General features: G+C 37.4%; 1 protein-coding gene across 2 annotated transcripts in view; it reads left to right on the plus strand.

Moving 5' to 3' along the window:
* The first annotated feature begins 1268 nt into the window (after positions 1 to 1268).
* Positions 1269 to 15216, plus strand: part of BTBD9 (BTB domain containing 9) — a 108535-nt gene continuing 94587 nt past the window's right edge. For both annotated transcript variants that reach the window (XM_027898071.1, XM_027898072.1), the window contains exons 1-6: positions 1269 to 1354; positions 3144 to 3310; positions 8262 to 8472; positions 9495 to 9858; positions 11467 to 11731; positions 13749 to 13968. In XM_027898071.1, coding sequence (XP_027753872.1) covers positions 3229 to 3310; positions 8262 to 8472; positions 9495 to 9858; positions 11467 to 11731; positions 13749 to 13968 — 1142 coding nt within the window. In that variant the 5' untranslated portion in view covers positions 1269 to 1354; positions 3144 to 3228. The remainder of the gene's footprint in view (positions 1355 to 3143; positions 3311 to 8261; positions 8473 to 9494; positions 9859 to 11466; positions 11732 to 13748; positions 13969 to 15216) is intronic.

Below are 15216 nucleotides of genomic sequence, written 5' to 3' on the forward strand. Positions count from 1 at the left end.
GATGTAGTGCAGTGGATAACTACATGAGTGGGAGCTGGCTATGCCAAAGCTGCTCTGCTTAGTAATCAAAAGTTACTGTAAGCATGTTTGTTAATCTTGGAATGACCCTTGGTTTTTTATATGCTTGACAAAGTGCAAGCATGATAGATGATGAAGTAATAAAGAGGAAACTAATAAAAAAACTCTGGCATCTACAAACTCGTTACAGCGACATCCTGAAGGGGGCAAGGTACGGGTTTGTTTTTTTCTAAAAAAAAGTTACTGCTGTTTGCCATGTTGTAAGCTAATTAAAATGAGTATTCTCACTTATGAAATCCAAGAATAAATTATTAAACATTTGATGATTCTTTTAACCTGCAACAGTATTAAAATATTTTAGATGTAGAAAACTTTTGAAATTATTTGATGTTCTGTTTAGACCTCTGTTTTTACTTCTTCCAAGTAAGACTTCTTTTCTGCTAAATAAAGCATGGAATTAAATAGCATATAATGCTTTGCCTCTTGGAGGGCCTAAATTTAGCTTTGTGCAGGTACAGTAGAAGTGAATCTCATGGTTACATAGAGACAAGCCCACATTCTGTGGGAGAGGTTCTCATGACTCAGGGAAGCAGAACTCCTACTGAATGAAAAGAGGCAGGTAAGCACACAGTTACAAAAGAAACATGTCCCTCCTTGGGGGTTTTTCAAGATTTGGTCACATAAGGCAGAAGTCACTCTGATCTAGTCTTAGCTTTGAGCAGGGGACTGGACTACAGACCTCTTGGTTTGCTCCAAGGACTGCTCCTCAGATAGATGGATCACCATCCATCTGGAGACCAAAGGGAATGAATGACGTGAAGCTGCGCCAGGGAAGGTTAAGACTGCACATTAAGAAAAGGTTTTTCTCCCAGAAGGTGGTTGGGCACCAGAACAGGCTCCTCAGGGAAGTGGTCACAGAACCAAGCTTGACAGAGTTCAAGAAGCGTGTAGAGAACGCTCTCAGGCACACGGTGTCATTCCTGGGGTGTCCTGTGCAGGGCCAGGAGCTTGACTCGATGGTCCTCGTAGGTCCCTTCCAGCTCGGCGTATTCTGTGACTCTGTGTATTTTGAATGTAACCACGGAACAGCAGAGGAAACCGACACCTGAGCACCAGTCGCTACTTCACAAGGGCTGGGCACGGCGGACCCGCTGCCCGGACGAGCGCTCGGGCCCGGCCGCCTCAGCCCAGGCCAGCGGAGGCCTCAGCGCCGCCAGGACCCGCGCGGGGCGCTGCGTCCCGCGCGTCCCGCTGCTGCCCGGTGACGTCAGCGCGCCGCCTGGTGACGTAGCGACGGCGGCGGGGCGGGGGGTGAGGCCTCGGCGCGGCGGGGCCGGTGAGTCCCGCGGGAGGGGCGCGGGAGGGCGCGGCGGCCGCGTCACCCCCGGGCCGAGGGGGGTCCCGGGGCCGGGAGGGCAGAGGTGCTGCCGCCGGCAGTTCCAGTCGGGCGCGGACAGGGCCGCCCGGGAGCGGGCCGGGGAAGCGCCGCCGGCCGGGGAAGGCGCCGGGCGCGTTTGGCGGCGAAGGGTTTTCAGCTGTAGCGCCTTCCCGCGGAGGCGAGGGAGGGGGCGGCCGGGCTGGCCGGGGTCACCTTCCCTGGCGCCCCCGGAGCTGGGGGACGGCGGTGGCCCGGGCTCTCCGGGCGCGACCTTGGGCGCATCCCCTGCTCCGGCCGCCCTCTACTCCGCGCCCGCCTCTCCCGCCGCCCCCTGGTCCTGCCCCCCTGGCTGGTTTGCCCCCCGACTGGCTTTCCAAGGCCCTGCTGTGGCTGCCTTATTTGAATTTTCTTGTGCTTTAACGATTAGTTTAATATTTTGACACTCTGATGGTACACAGTTTTCCCTGGTCCTTCTGGTGTCGAAGTAGGTAACCAGTTACGCACTGCTGTGATTCACTGAAATTACTTTTGATTTACAAGATGTATTATCAGACTTAAAAAAAAATATGGGTTGATGCTAACTTGTTAGCAATCTGCTGTTAGTCTCACTTGCCTACCAATGCTCTTTACTTATGTTTTTAAAGTGCAGTACACAGATGTAGATGTGTTTGGCATGTCTTGTGTTACAAATCTGTAAATCGGATACTTGAAACATACTGTTATTTTTGAATGTTTACTCATATTTAACCAAAAACATCCAATAATTTTCATAAATGGCTTTTGAATATATTTTGATAATAGAGGCCAAATTGTTAACATACATTACTGATAGGGACAAATATTTACACACTACGTTTTGTTTCTCAAAACCAGGAGAGTTTCTTTGTCAAATGCTTGGTTTTGATTTGCAGGATTAAGGTGTGGTTACTTTCCAGTTAATCAACCAACCAAAAAATATTTTTTTCTGCCTTCTCCTCCCTTGTTCTCTTAAGCATATACTCTAAAGAAGATTAGAGTGGCTCTTACAAGAGAATTCATAGATCTTGGTATCATCTGTTTAACAAATTAAATACAGTTTATTTTTCCTGCTGGCAGGTATGATGGGAAGGATAACAATAATTTATACTTGTTGAGAGAGACTCATTATGTTGGTTATGTATTTAAACAAATAAAGCCTTTATATTTCTGTATTTCCTCACCCTGCAATTTTGTTTTGTTTTCCTGTTTATAAAATTAAAGGCTTGCGCAAGAGAAAGATCTGCAACTGCCTTAAGTGCGGAAAAAAAAACAACCACCAAAGCCAAACAGAACCCCCAAAACCCTCAGCGAGGCAAGAACACTTGAAGAGATTTGGCTGTGTAGGGAATAAAGCATGCGTGATACTGTTGGTATAGATCTGGTTTAATTAGAACACCTATGTGTTAAAAAGGTGTTTTCAGGGACATTGATGCTGTGGCAGGAAAGTCAGGATGAAATTTTTGTGACTAATTATGAACAAATGAATGGCAATATGTTACCATCTTCTTTGACAATTAAAAACCTGAATGGTCAAAATTCAGTGATGATGACCCAAAAAAGTAATTCTGTTGCTATATTCTAATATTATTAGAAGTTTTCCCGTAAAATTGAGGTGTTTTTAAAGAATTTATTTCCACAAAAATTTGATTTGAGAAGTACACATCTTGCTTGCTTTTGTCATAATGCTCAGTGTTCCCAGAGTCTGATGGTATTTCGTGCATTGTTTCAGGAAATGGTACAGTTGTTGCTGTGCAGCTGCATGTTGCTGAATAGCGTTTCTATGAGCCTGCTATTCAATCTGTCTGTTGTTCAGAATGGCGAAGAACCCTAATTTTCAGGAAGCTGGTAATGTGCCTACAGGCTACGTTCACTGTAGATCTTCAGAGAATTTTACAGGTGAGTGGACCAATGTATTTTCTTGAGTTTTTTAACTTAGTGGTTTAGTCGTATGCCATTTGAACCAGGTTAATTTATTTGTGTGTTAATATATAATCTGCACTTAGTATATTGGTTTTAGTACCTAGCTAAAGTTACTCCTGCTCTTCTATCACAGGAATATGTCTCGGAGCAGAACGTGAGATGTTAGCGCTACAGCACTTAAGAGATGGGAGTGTGTTTGCCGATAAGCAGTGCATAACTTCCCATATGCTTTAAGTCAAAACACTTTTTTGTACGAAATTGTTGTTTAGAATGCTGTCATTGAATGGTGTGGTTTGTTACCATTAATGCTACCATCTGCTTTTCTTTTAGTCCTTTCACAACAGAAGGTTTGGAGATGAGGCTTGAAAGTTCTGCGAATTACATTTTCTTGAGCTTTCATATTCTATATTTATAAAGTCAGATTGGTTGATTGTGTTGCTGTTATTAATGGCTACTAAGTATTAGAACATGCTTTCTTTCTTTTCCCTATTAAAATTTTCACTCATAGTCAATTTTGTTATTAATACTTAAAAGTGCAAAGGAGCTGCTGTAGCAAGGGTTCTGACAGAATCAAAGTGTTTGCTCAAGTTGTACTCTATGAATGTTGAAATATTTACTAAAAATGTGTATTTCCTGAGATATTAGTTTACTGTACCTGAACTTAGGAGAACAATATATTTTTTTATAAAAAGACATATGTGTATTCATTAAAAATACAAACCATATTTGAAACAGTGATATGTTTGTACAGTAGTCTTACTGTCACATCTGTCATATTCTGGGAGTCTACAATAATAGAAATTGAAAAATAAAGCAATATTTTGCTGGAATATATTTACAGTACAGCAAATTATTTTACGAAGTAATGAATTACAAAAAATTGAAATACTACTCAAATGCCTCTGATCAACTGAGAACTAATTCCTATTTCTAGATAAAATAGTAGTGTAAGAGAATTACATTTAAGAAAATTCTCTTTGTGTGATTCTGACAAAAATACTCTCTTGCTAGGTACAAACTAGATGATGAAGGAATTAACTCTTTCAAGGATGTGACGTTATTTGCTCGGTTATAATCCAGATATATTTAATAAAGTTTTTCATTCCAGCAATAGTGTATTTACTTGCATATATTTCTAAAGTTTTGGTAGAGTTATCCATTACGTAAACATTCTCAGTTTATTTTAAATAACTTTTATTTTGACAAGTATCCATGATAAATTTCTTCTATTCTTTTTTCTGTGCCTGCTATAAAAACAACACTTCCATGTCTCACTGAAACAGCACTGCTTTTCAGAGGGTTCTTTAGTGTTAGCCTAAATGAGAGAGGGAAGTGATGGAGTATCAGTCTTCATTGCAGCTTTGGTTTGAGAGTTGTTTTGTAAGGATGTCATTGGTGTTCTGCTGTTGTTGCTGCAGTTTCTAGATCCTGTTTCTCTGTGCCATAGCATGTTACAGATTACTGTAATAGAAATATAGCAAACTGAAAGCTGGGGGGCTGTTGTTTTTCTAGCCGTGACACATTGTGTGATATCTCACGGTGCCTTATGTAATAAATAATAGGTTGCATTTTTCACGTGCTCTCTGTTGAAGGTGGACACCAAGCAGGGCTTTCAGTGACGTCTTAAGAGTTGGTTTGTAGGCCTTCGGACTTAACAAATGCCTTTCCCAATGTTGTAGTTTTAAAGGTACATCAAATCCACTGAGAAGACTGTTTTGCTTGTTTATTTCTGTGGTGTGAACAAGGCTGAGTGACTCCTGAAGTAGTTAATTACCTCTGAATACCTCCTGAAAATAGGTTATGGCGCTGGCAAGAGGCTTGTAAATGCTTGGTGTTTTATTCTGATGCTGATTACGTGTTCTTTGACTGCCAGGATGAGTAAACACCTGTATTCTCTCTGAAAGGGTGATGTTTGATGACAGAAGATGCTAGAGGGATCTTCAGGAAGGGTTTTAAGCAAATTTCTAGCAGGATCTGTCTATTTTTTTTTATAATAAGTAATACTTTTAAATTACAATTTAAAATGAGAAAAACATATGTTTAGCTATACAGGGAAGTTGTGAGGTCATAGTGACTTGCCACAACTAAAGAGGTTATTATGTTTTACTTCCTCAAACAAGAAGTGTGCAGATCACCTCAAGGGTTGAGTAAATTCATACCAATAATTAATCCCGTCTGGGAAGATCTGAAGTCATGTATTATTTGGTGCTGTATTTTGAGGGTAGGATTGTCTCACTGGGCTGCTTTATATGAAAAATCCACAATACAGACAAAACTTGCATTGGAAATCTGCGGTAGTAAACATTAAATGAGTTTGTTGAATGCTTCTTCAATATATTAATCTTACCCATAGAACACATATAAGGCATGAACATAGTTTCATAAAGGTGATAAGTTTGCAGCACTTTGGGTCCTTCAAGCATTTGAAAGGCTCCTCAGCTAGAGGAGCTTATAGCCATGATTTGAGTCCTATGTTCCCTGTGATCAGTATGTTCTTGTTTGAAACTCACAGTTTAGAATAGTACATGGTGCCAGCAATTTGGAGAACATTAAATATCAGAACAGATTTGTCTTGCTGCTTATACAGGGCGATTTCTAAATCTCTGCTTTCATTGCTTGCTGTCCTTCAGGGTCTTGATGTTCATAAGGAATGGCATCATTGGCTTACTAGCAAATGTCCGCACTTTAGACTTTGTCCTTTTCTATATACTGATTCTTGTTTATAGAAAGGTTTATGTGCCTGTGAGAGGGAAGTGTGCTTCTGATTTTATTTGTTTATTTAACTTGAAATAGAAACAATTTCCCCTGAACTCTTCACCTGATTGGCACATGAAACATTCACAGCTACGCAGCAGCATAGTTAGTGTGCAGCTAGTGGCATTCCCTTGTCTTCGCCACTTTTACAGTCTCTCAGTTTTATTCAGACAGTACCTTTTCTTTTTTTTCAGAGATAAGAGTGGATTCAGGAAACAAAGAAGTAGAATGTAGAAAAAATGGAATTAAAAATAGATTTTAAAACCAAAATGTGCCAATGCTTGTACATGTATGAAGTATCATAAATCAGTTTCCCTACACAATCGAAGTTGGAACTAACAGAAGATTGTACTACAGAGTTCCTTGATAATTTGCTTTTTGTTGGGTTGCCTATTAGCAAATGACAATCAACAGCAGGAAATATGGATGTGTACAGTGCAGAAGTCTTCGAGGAGTACTGAGACTTAAGATTTGCAGCTGAGTAACAAATACATCCTTTTGTTTCTTCCTCTGGTTATAAAAAGTTTTTTCTGTTTGAGGGTGCTAAAATTTTACTGTTGTTTCTAAACTCTCAGGCAGTTGTGTTGTGATAAACATTATTCCTGGGATAAGTAGATGCTGCTGGACTGATGTGAGTTAAGTTAATCTTGCTTGTTACAAAGTAGATGTTATTGGAAGTGTATGTTGCATAAATTTGTCTTAGCTATTTATAAATTAAACAATGCAAATGGAAGGAATAATCTGTTATTATGAAAACCCATAAAAATTAATTTACTACCATGTCAGAATGGAAGGATGACTGTGCAGTATTGTATGTTCCCAGGGTTAGGCCGCCTCCAGTATCTTGGCCAGTGTTGCTGGTTCTGTGCTGTAATGGCTACGTGGATGCACAGCTTCTAATTCAAGTGGCAGAGACAGCCTGTGGAAAGCTGGGGTTTTGTTCCCATTTGTGCTGTGATCCGTGTTAATTCAATATGCTCTATTTTTCTCAAATTTTATTTTCTATTCATATAACTTTTTTTAGGTTCATTTAAAGTTCTTTGAGACCTTGTTTCTACAGTATTTCGATTTTGGGTTAAGCAAGTTAAAGTGCAAATAATACTTAACCCCATGTGCATGTGTTTTCTTTGTTAGGGTAGAAATGACTGAAAATAGATGCATGTTTTCTCATAATATTTTTTAAATGGAGCATAAAAATGCAGTGGTGTCATGAATATTTCACTTGAAAGATGAATGTGTTAGCTATGTGCAAGGTATGGCCTCATCATTTTCCTGCTTCTTGTGCTACACCATCTTTCTTCAGCATTAGGTATGTGCCCATTTCGAAAAGTGGGTAGTTACTGGAGAACAGAGGATTTCTCTGAAAATATGGATGGTTATTATCTGAAACAGTCAACTTCTTTTTGAATAAAAATAAGCCAAAGTGTAACAACTGAAAGCCTCTGTTGCTGAAATAAACCAAAACCAACAAACCTGTTGTGAATTCAGAAGAAACAATTCCATAGAAGATGTGACTAATTCACTAATCTATATTGTACATTAGTAGAGTGTTTCCTAATTTTAATGACTGAGAGATATTAGGGGCTTTGTTTTCTTAAAAATGGGAGAGAACAAGGAGGCATCAAGAAAACTGAGTGGGAAGGGTAAGAAAATGGAGTAGTTCATTGAAAAGAACAGACTTTATTATTTATTAAAAGTTATCCTGATTGTTTGTTTTCTCCCAGTTCTGGAAAGTTGATTAGAATCCTGCAAAAATGCTAATGTTTTTACTTGTCACTGATTTTGGTACAGACTTGACAATTAAGACTATGCTTAATTGTTCACATTACTTGTTTATAATTTATGTGCATTTTAATTGAGATAAAGTTGCTTTCTAATTGTAACATTATTTAAAATATTTTAATTCTTAATTCCTTTTGTTGGAAGCTTTTTCTTTTAAGTAAATGAATTGACAGAACAACAAGGTGATGGAATTTTCTGAAATATTTTGTCAGCTAGAATTGTAGATCCATTGAATCCTGTTGTAAATGAACTTTAAAAGAAAATCTCTTGGGTTACTTTTTCTTGTAATATATGGTTACTTAGACTTTTTTTTCGTAATTGCAGTTTCATGTTTGCCGGTTTTAATATTGTTTTCCCTGTATAATACCGGTTGTTTTCTTTTTCCCTTTAGGCTACCAATATCACCATCCCTCCAAGATGAGTAACAGCCATCCACTTCGTCCTTACACGGCCGTGGGTGAGATTGACCACGTTCACATTCTGTCAGAGCACATTGGTGCTCTAATGAATGGGGAAGAATATAGTGACGTTACCTTTATTGTAGAAAAGAAACGTTTTCCGGCACACAGGGTGATCCTGGCTGCTAGATGCCATTATTTCAGGTGAAGTATAGCTTTTTGTCAGGTTTACAGGAAATTTTTATGCAGATAAGATAAACATTGTTTCTCTATGAACTTTTCAGGGTGTAATCATCTGTCCTTTGAGTGTGACCTTTTCTGTGTGAATGGTTCCCAGCACATCAAATCATTGTGTCCAAATAGAAAAAGATAAATACCATGTCACAATGTTATTCTTTTGACCTTCATTAAATTGGATTTTGAAGGTAGTTTCACAAATTCAAGAGAAAGATAACTTGAGAACAGACAAGTCCTACTGCAAAAATTGTTTTGACTTCTCAGACTGTAAATGGTGTACTTCTATGGAATATACTCATTTAGAAAGTTTCATTTTGATGCATTAGAATTGAATATTTAAAGAGGTTCTAATTACAGATTAGAATATATATTTTAAAACTAGGTATAATGCTAATCCAACTTTTTTTATTTTTTTAAGAGATGGGCATTTTTAACTCTAAATGTATTTAATAGAATTTCTGGTAATTTTCCAGTGAATTTTGTCAGAGGGATAAGCTAATAGCTAAACTAAAGTGTGATTGCAAATTTTATTCAAACTGTCATTGATTTTTCTCAGGATTCAGGATTTTATTGGAGTTCCCAGGTGCTGCATTTAGGAATAGGAGATCAAGAATCCTGAGATTTGCTAAGCTGCACTGCAAACCATTTGTTTCACTTGCTTTTCGAAATTATTTTTTTAAATTTTCTTTCTCACCGATAGTAGTATATTTAAAAAGCAAGGCTCAAGAACCATATCTCAATTTCTGGAAAGTGGAGATGCAGGTATTGTATAGGATAAAAGCATAATGCATTAGAAGATTATTCTTGTGCAGTTGCTTTCAGAGCAGAGCTGCACTATAAATGCCAAGCATGAGGAGCTTTCTTTTGTACATTCTTGAACCACGTCCCCTTTGTATTCTGCTTGCTGCAAATAGTTATTGCTTACTTTTTCTACTTTTTGCATGAGTTTTGTCAGGATATGAATTTCTCAAATTTTATCTTCCTCATAGAGCATTATTGTATGGAGGAATGAGAGAATCTCAGCCTGAAGCAGAAATTCCTCTTCAGGACACCACTGCAGAAGCGTTTACCATGCTGTTGAAATATATCTACACTGGTCGTGCTACACTACGAGATGAGAAAGAGGAGGTTCTTCTAGACTTCTTAAGCCTAGCACATAAATATGGATTCCCAGAACTGGAGGATTCCACATCTGAATATCTTTGCACAATACTTAATATTCAGAATGTCTGTATGACATTTGATGTTGCCAGTCTTTATTCTCTTCCCAAATTAACTTTTATGTGCTGTATGTTCATGGATAGAAATGCCCAAGAGGTGCTCTCCAGCGAAGGCTTCCTATCACTTTCTAAGGTATATCTTTTGTTTGCACTTTCCCTACCTCAGAAATGTTTCATTTTAATCTGTGTACAACTTCAGGATAAAATACTAATATGGGCACCAAATAAAAATTCATTTGTTAGTTAACAGTTGTTGTTTTATACTACTGAAACGGTGACAGTTGGGAACGTTCAAGCCAAGGTGAACTGAAAGTTCTGGTGATCTGTTCTAAATTTTTTAGGTATTTAATTTTGACTGGTCAGTATAGCTAAATATAGTAAGTCTGATGGAGTATTCTAAAAGATGGGAGCAGGCATCTTAATTTGTCTAATCTTAATTTGTCCCATTTCGTCTGTTCTTGATATAATAGAATTTGGCTTGTGAAGGCCGCACAGGGAATGTAAAGTAAAGATTTGAAGATGGCAGGAGATACTCCATTCCATTATTTTCTTGATATAGACTTCATCAGTGATGGGGAATTTTCTGCTGTGTAAACTAAAGCATTCTGGAGATTGCTGTGATTTATGTTGCTGATTGTCATCATGTTCTGAAGTTGCAGAATGTGGTGGTGTGGTAGGGTGGTTTTGGTTTCCTGTGTGTTGGTTCTGTTGTTAAATGCAATATTTGTGGTTGAGTCAGGGTGGTCTATGAAATTTAAATTTTCCACTTACTCTGGAGTAGTCTTTGAGCTGTTCATAATAGTGATGGAGTGTTTTCAAATGACGTTCACGTGAAGTAGCAGAGGACCTTACATGATGGTTTAATTTTTTTTGTAAGTGTTTTTTAGTGGAAAAGCTGTGAAGGGCCTCTTTCTTGAATAAGAATGAGACACTTTGGCTCTGCTAACTTACTACTTGTGAAAGGAAAAATATTTTTTTCTTTACAGTGTTGTCTGTCATGTGCAGTTTGTCAATCTGAGCACTGAGAGCATATTAATAATAAAAAAATGAGGAAACATCATTTATCAGGAAGAGCATACTTTGATGTCGTTGGTGTAGCCAGTCCTGGTATATATCAGAGATTTATCCTTTTTCTAGGCAAACTCCTGATTATTCTGCTACCTAAGTGAAAATCCAAAAACTGTTTGATTATTCGTGTTCTCATTTTGCAGTCAGTGGGTTTTCTGCATAAGAGCCAGTGGAGTTTTTACCTGCTGATTCTAAGTTGGTACCAAAAGACAAAGATTTGGGGGGATGGAAATCCAGTGTAGTTAGAAATGGTTTAAAAAAGTGATTCCAAGCAACACTTCTTTCTTATCAGTGTTCTTATAACAGCCTAAGTTTAAAGGAATGTTTTGAACTATACTCCCAAATCTGTTACAATATTCCAAAGTAAATTTGAAGTAGTATGTGGTTTTATATTGATTGGAGTAGTTCTCTGCATTTCAATTCTGACTTATTTCTTCTAGTGGTTTTGTAATATTACCTATTATTTTTGTGATGGATTCTGTAATATGCTTGCATAACTAAAACAAGATACAGTTTCAGGGAGTCAGTCCTGTGGAGATTATTTTTGTTAGCTACAAGTTAAAATACCTATTAATTTTTGCCTTATTTTAATTTCCCATTATTAAAAAGATAAAATTCAATTTAATTTGTGTTTATTGGTGTGCTTCATTTTGTTCCTGTTTCTTTTTTTCAGGCTGCTCTTTTAAGTATTGTAGTGAGGGACTCATTTGCAGCTCCTGAAAAGGATATTTTCCAAGCTTTGATGAACTGGTGTAAACATAACCCCAAGGAAAACCATGCTGAAATCATGCAGGCAGTTCGTTTGCCACTGATGAGCCTAACTGAACTACTGAATGTTGTAAGACCTTCTGGATTGTTGTCACCTGATGCCATCCTAGATGCCATTAAGATTCGTTCAGAGAGTCGGGACATGGACCTCAACTATAGGGGCATGTTAAGTAAGCATCAAGTTTTTTGTTTGTTTCCTTTTCATTTAGTGACTGTAGCTGTCTGGAGGATATGGTTAGTGTGTGCTTTTGAGTTTTTATCTATTACTGCACTTTTTAAAAATCCTACATTTGGAAGTATCTTGTATACTGTTCATGCCATTTCCATTTCTCAGGTAGTATTAGTCAACGTATTTTTTGCTTTTTTATCTCAGATATTCCTCAAACATGAATGTTGTAATGAGAGCATATTTTCCTAGAGGGAGTGCTATTTTAATAGAAAAGCCTTTACAAAAACATTAAAATTTAAAAATGCATTGGCTGTGGGATATATGATATTTAAATGGTTTTATGCTGATGGTAACTTGTTTTCTATTTCATGAAGATGTTCATATTTTCTTCACTCCTTTTCTGTTACTCTTTACATGCTTGCCCAAGTAGTATAAACAAGTCTTCCAAAACTGGTTTTAATGGAAGTCTAAAAAGTGAGAGAAGCTTTGTGCTTGACTTTGGTCTGTGCTCCTTGTTAATTCAGGAAGAGTAGCTAGCACTAGAGCTTTAGAAAGGTATTGTTAGCTATCTGATGTGTGATTTATAGAGAGTATTTGGCCTACAGTAAAGAATAAATTTAAATGTGTTCTTAGAACCTACACTGTATTCTCAGTCATACATGATGAGCTCTGAAAATGTTAACTGCATATCCCCTTTGTTCTCCTGTAGAAGTTACAGGTATTAATATTTAAACATATGAGTTTAATATTAGGTTACTGTAAAAGTCTTGTCATGCAAGATATTCTGTTGACACTGCAGTAGATACATTTGAATAAGTCAGATGGTGTTTTCTGACTTCTTTTTCTGAATATTTATCTCTCCACAAAAGCATGCTCCTAATCACAGCTTTATGGAGAGTGGAATTTCTTTGTTTTTTAAGTATTCGTTCGGGCACTTGGAACTTTTTCTGTTTGTGTAAATGCTGACAACTACTTACAGTTTCATAATTGTGCATTTGATGTAGTAGTACTACAATACAGTTAAAATTTCACCACTTCAAATTCTGTTCTTTAGATGTCAAACCTAACACCCTGTTAAAATTCATACTTCTGTTGCCAATCTGCCTGAAGAATTCAGGGGCAGCTTTTTATCATTTAGCTTTCAGATCATGTTTTTTTGGGTCTCTCCTCAAAGAAGGTTTTAAAAATGTCTTATGAAGAGGGTGGTTCATCAGTGTATTGTTTTGTAGCTGAAGTTAGGGGTCATTATCTCCAATTATCTTGATGGAAGATGTTCCTGGGATGCAAGAAGTTTATTCCTATGAAATGATGGCATAAAAAAACTTGCTTTACCACGTTGGTTCAAAGCCCAAGTAGCCAAAACTTTCCTGTTTCACTCAAGTTCCTTAAGCTTTACAGAGTACTGGAAGGTTGTATAGCTATCAGAAGAGCATATATAGCTATACTAACCTATATACCACCCTGCAAATTCATGATGCCTCTTGAATATTTGATCCACATCCTGTACATTTTATGTGATTTTTAGTTTCCTTCCACTTACGAAAAACAAGACAACACAAACAAACACCCAAAACCAAAGTGAATACCAACAGCTGAAATTAGAAAAAAAAGACAGAAAGAAAGGGCAGAAAAACTGTTAGAGGTATGGTGAGAAGCTGATCACAAGGAGAGACGAAACAGACCAAAACTTTAAAGCAAGAGGGAAAGTATTGATTGAGTGAGGAAGGAGCAACAGAATTCTGTAAAATCACGAAGGGGATTGAGAATATATCTACTACAAGCTAGTAAATTATACACAACTTTATTACCATAAAAGACTTAGAGAATATCAAATGAAATTCAAGAAGCTAAATTTCTAAAATGCCTTTTTTTTTTTTTTTTTCACTTAAGCGTGGGTTTTTGACCAAGAAAGGATACTAGCGGTTAATCTGGTCTGACCTAATAGAGTTGATGTTCAGAATACCTTATTTGCAGTATGAGAGTGTAAAAGTTAAGCAATTATTTCCTTTTCTTCTTAGTACCAGGGGAAAATATTGCAACAATGAAGTACGGAGCACAGGTTGTAAAAGGGGAGCTGAAATCTGCTTTATTAGATGGAGATACTCAGAACTATGACTTGGATCATGGCTTCTCTCGACACCCGATCAGTGACGACTGCCGTTCTGGAATTGAAATTAAACTAGGCCAGCCGTCAATAATCAACTACATACGAATACTCCTGTGGGACAGAGACAGTCGGTAGGTGCCAAGTTGACATACAAAGGGAAGGTAATGCATTTTGTACTAATGAGAGTTTACCAAATGTAAATTCTTTTAGTTGTTTTTTATTTGCCATTTATCAGCTGCTGTTGTTTTAGTTTGAAAAGCAATATTCTAGTTCCTTGGAAGATCTGTATTTTTTACATATTTACGTTGCAAACAGTGGATGAAGTTTTTTTTTTCAGATTTTTTCAATATGTCAAAACTTAAGAAATTACACACTTTGACAATAAGATTGTACGAGATCTTTGAGGTCTTTCCAACCTACATGATTCTGTGATTCTGTAATTCAGAGTTAGTAAAATTTATTTAGAATGTGAATTACCAACAAACTACAGTAGTTATTAGAAGCCGCTTCATGGTTTTTAGCTATATAATTGTTTCAAGTAAATTCTCCTAATTCAGTTCAACTGAATTTTATGTTTCTTCTCTATTTCTTTTACAAAGATGAAAAAATAAAACTTTGAAGGTACAAGGAACTGCTTCATATAAATATTATAATACTTGTCCCAGAAGATCAGCCAAATTTATGAACCAATTACCAACCAACTTTATAAAATTTGAAACAGTATTAGAAATATTCTAATTATGAGCAGTTCTCTAGCAATTTTTGGAGAACTTGTATGACTGGTAAAATGCCCCTCATCTGCAAGGCATTAATTACGGCTGCCGAAACTTAGAGAAAAAATATTCTCTATGGAACAACTTAGTACAGAATTATCTGTTGCTTGGTGTCCTATGCCCTTCATGTGAAATTTTTAGTACGAACCATTGTTGCTGGCAGCATATCAGACAAGATGGACCACCACTCTAGAGATTTTTGTCTTCATAAAATACTGAGGGCACAATGGTTTAGGATCTAGTTTCTGTGTTATCCTCATTTTTTTTACTTTCTGTGTAAAGTTTGCTACTGGGCTTTCTTTTGCTGCTTACCAGATTCAGTACCGGAATTAACACCGACTGTGCTGTGCAGGGCCAGTAGTTGGACTTTGATAATTCTAGTGGGTCCCTTCTAACTCAAAATATTCTGTGATTCTGTGAATTTTCAGGGTTTTTTCCCTCCAGTAGCTCAGCTGTCTTAAGAGAAATGTAAATGGAAGCATTTGGAGTACTTTGTCCATTTTTGGGCTCCTCAGTATTAAGATACTGACTGACCTTCTGGAGTGAGTACAGCAGGACACCAAGATGATGAAGGCTTGAGCACATGAGAAACTGCTGTTTTAAGAG

The sequence above is a fragment of the Empidonax traillii genome, unplaced genomic scaffold (assembly GCF_003031625.1).
Source record: "Empidonax traillii isolate 1590-97213 ecotype Southwest subspecies unplaced genomic scaffold, ASM303162v1 scaffold576:size640842, whole genome shotgun sequence".
NCBI classification, from domain to species: Eukaryota; Metazoa; Chordata; class Aves; order Passeriformes; family Tyrannidae; genus Empidonax; species Empidonax traillii.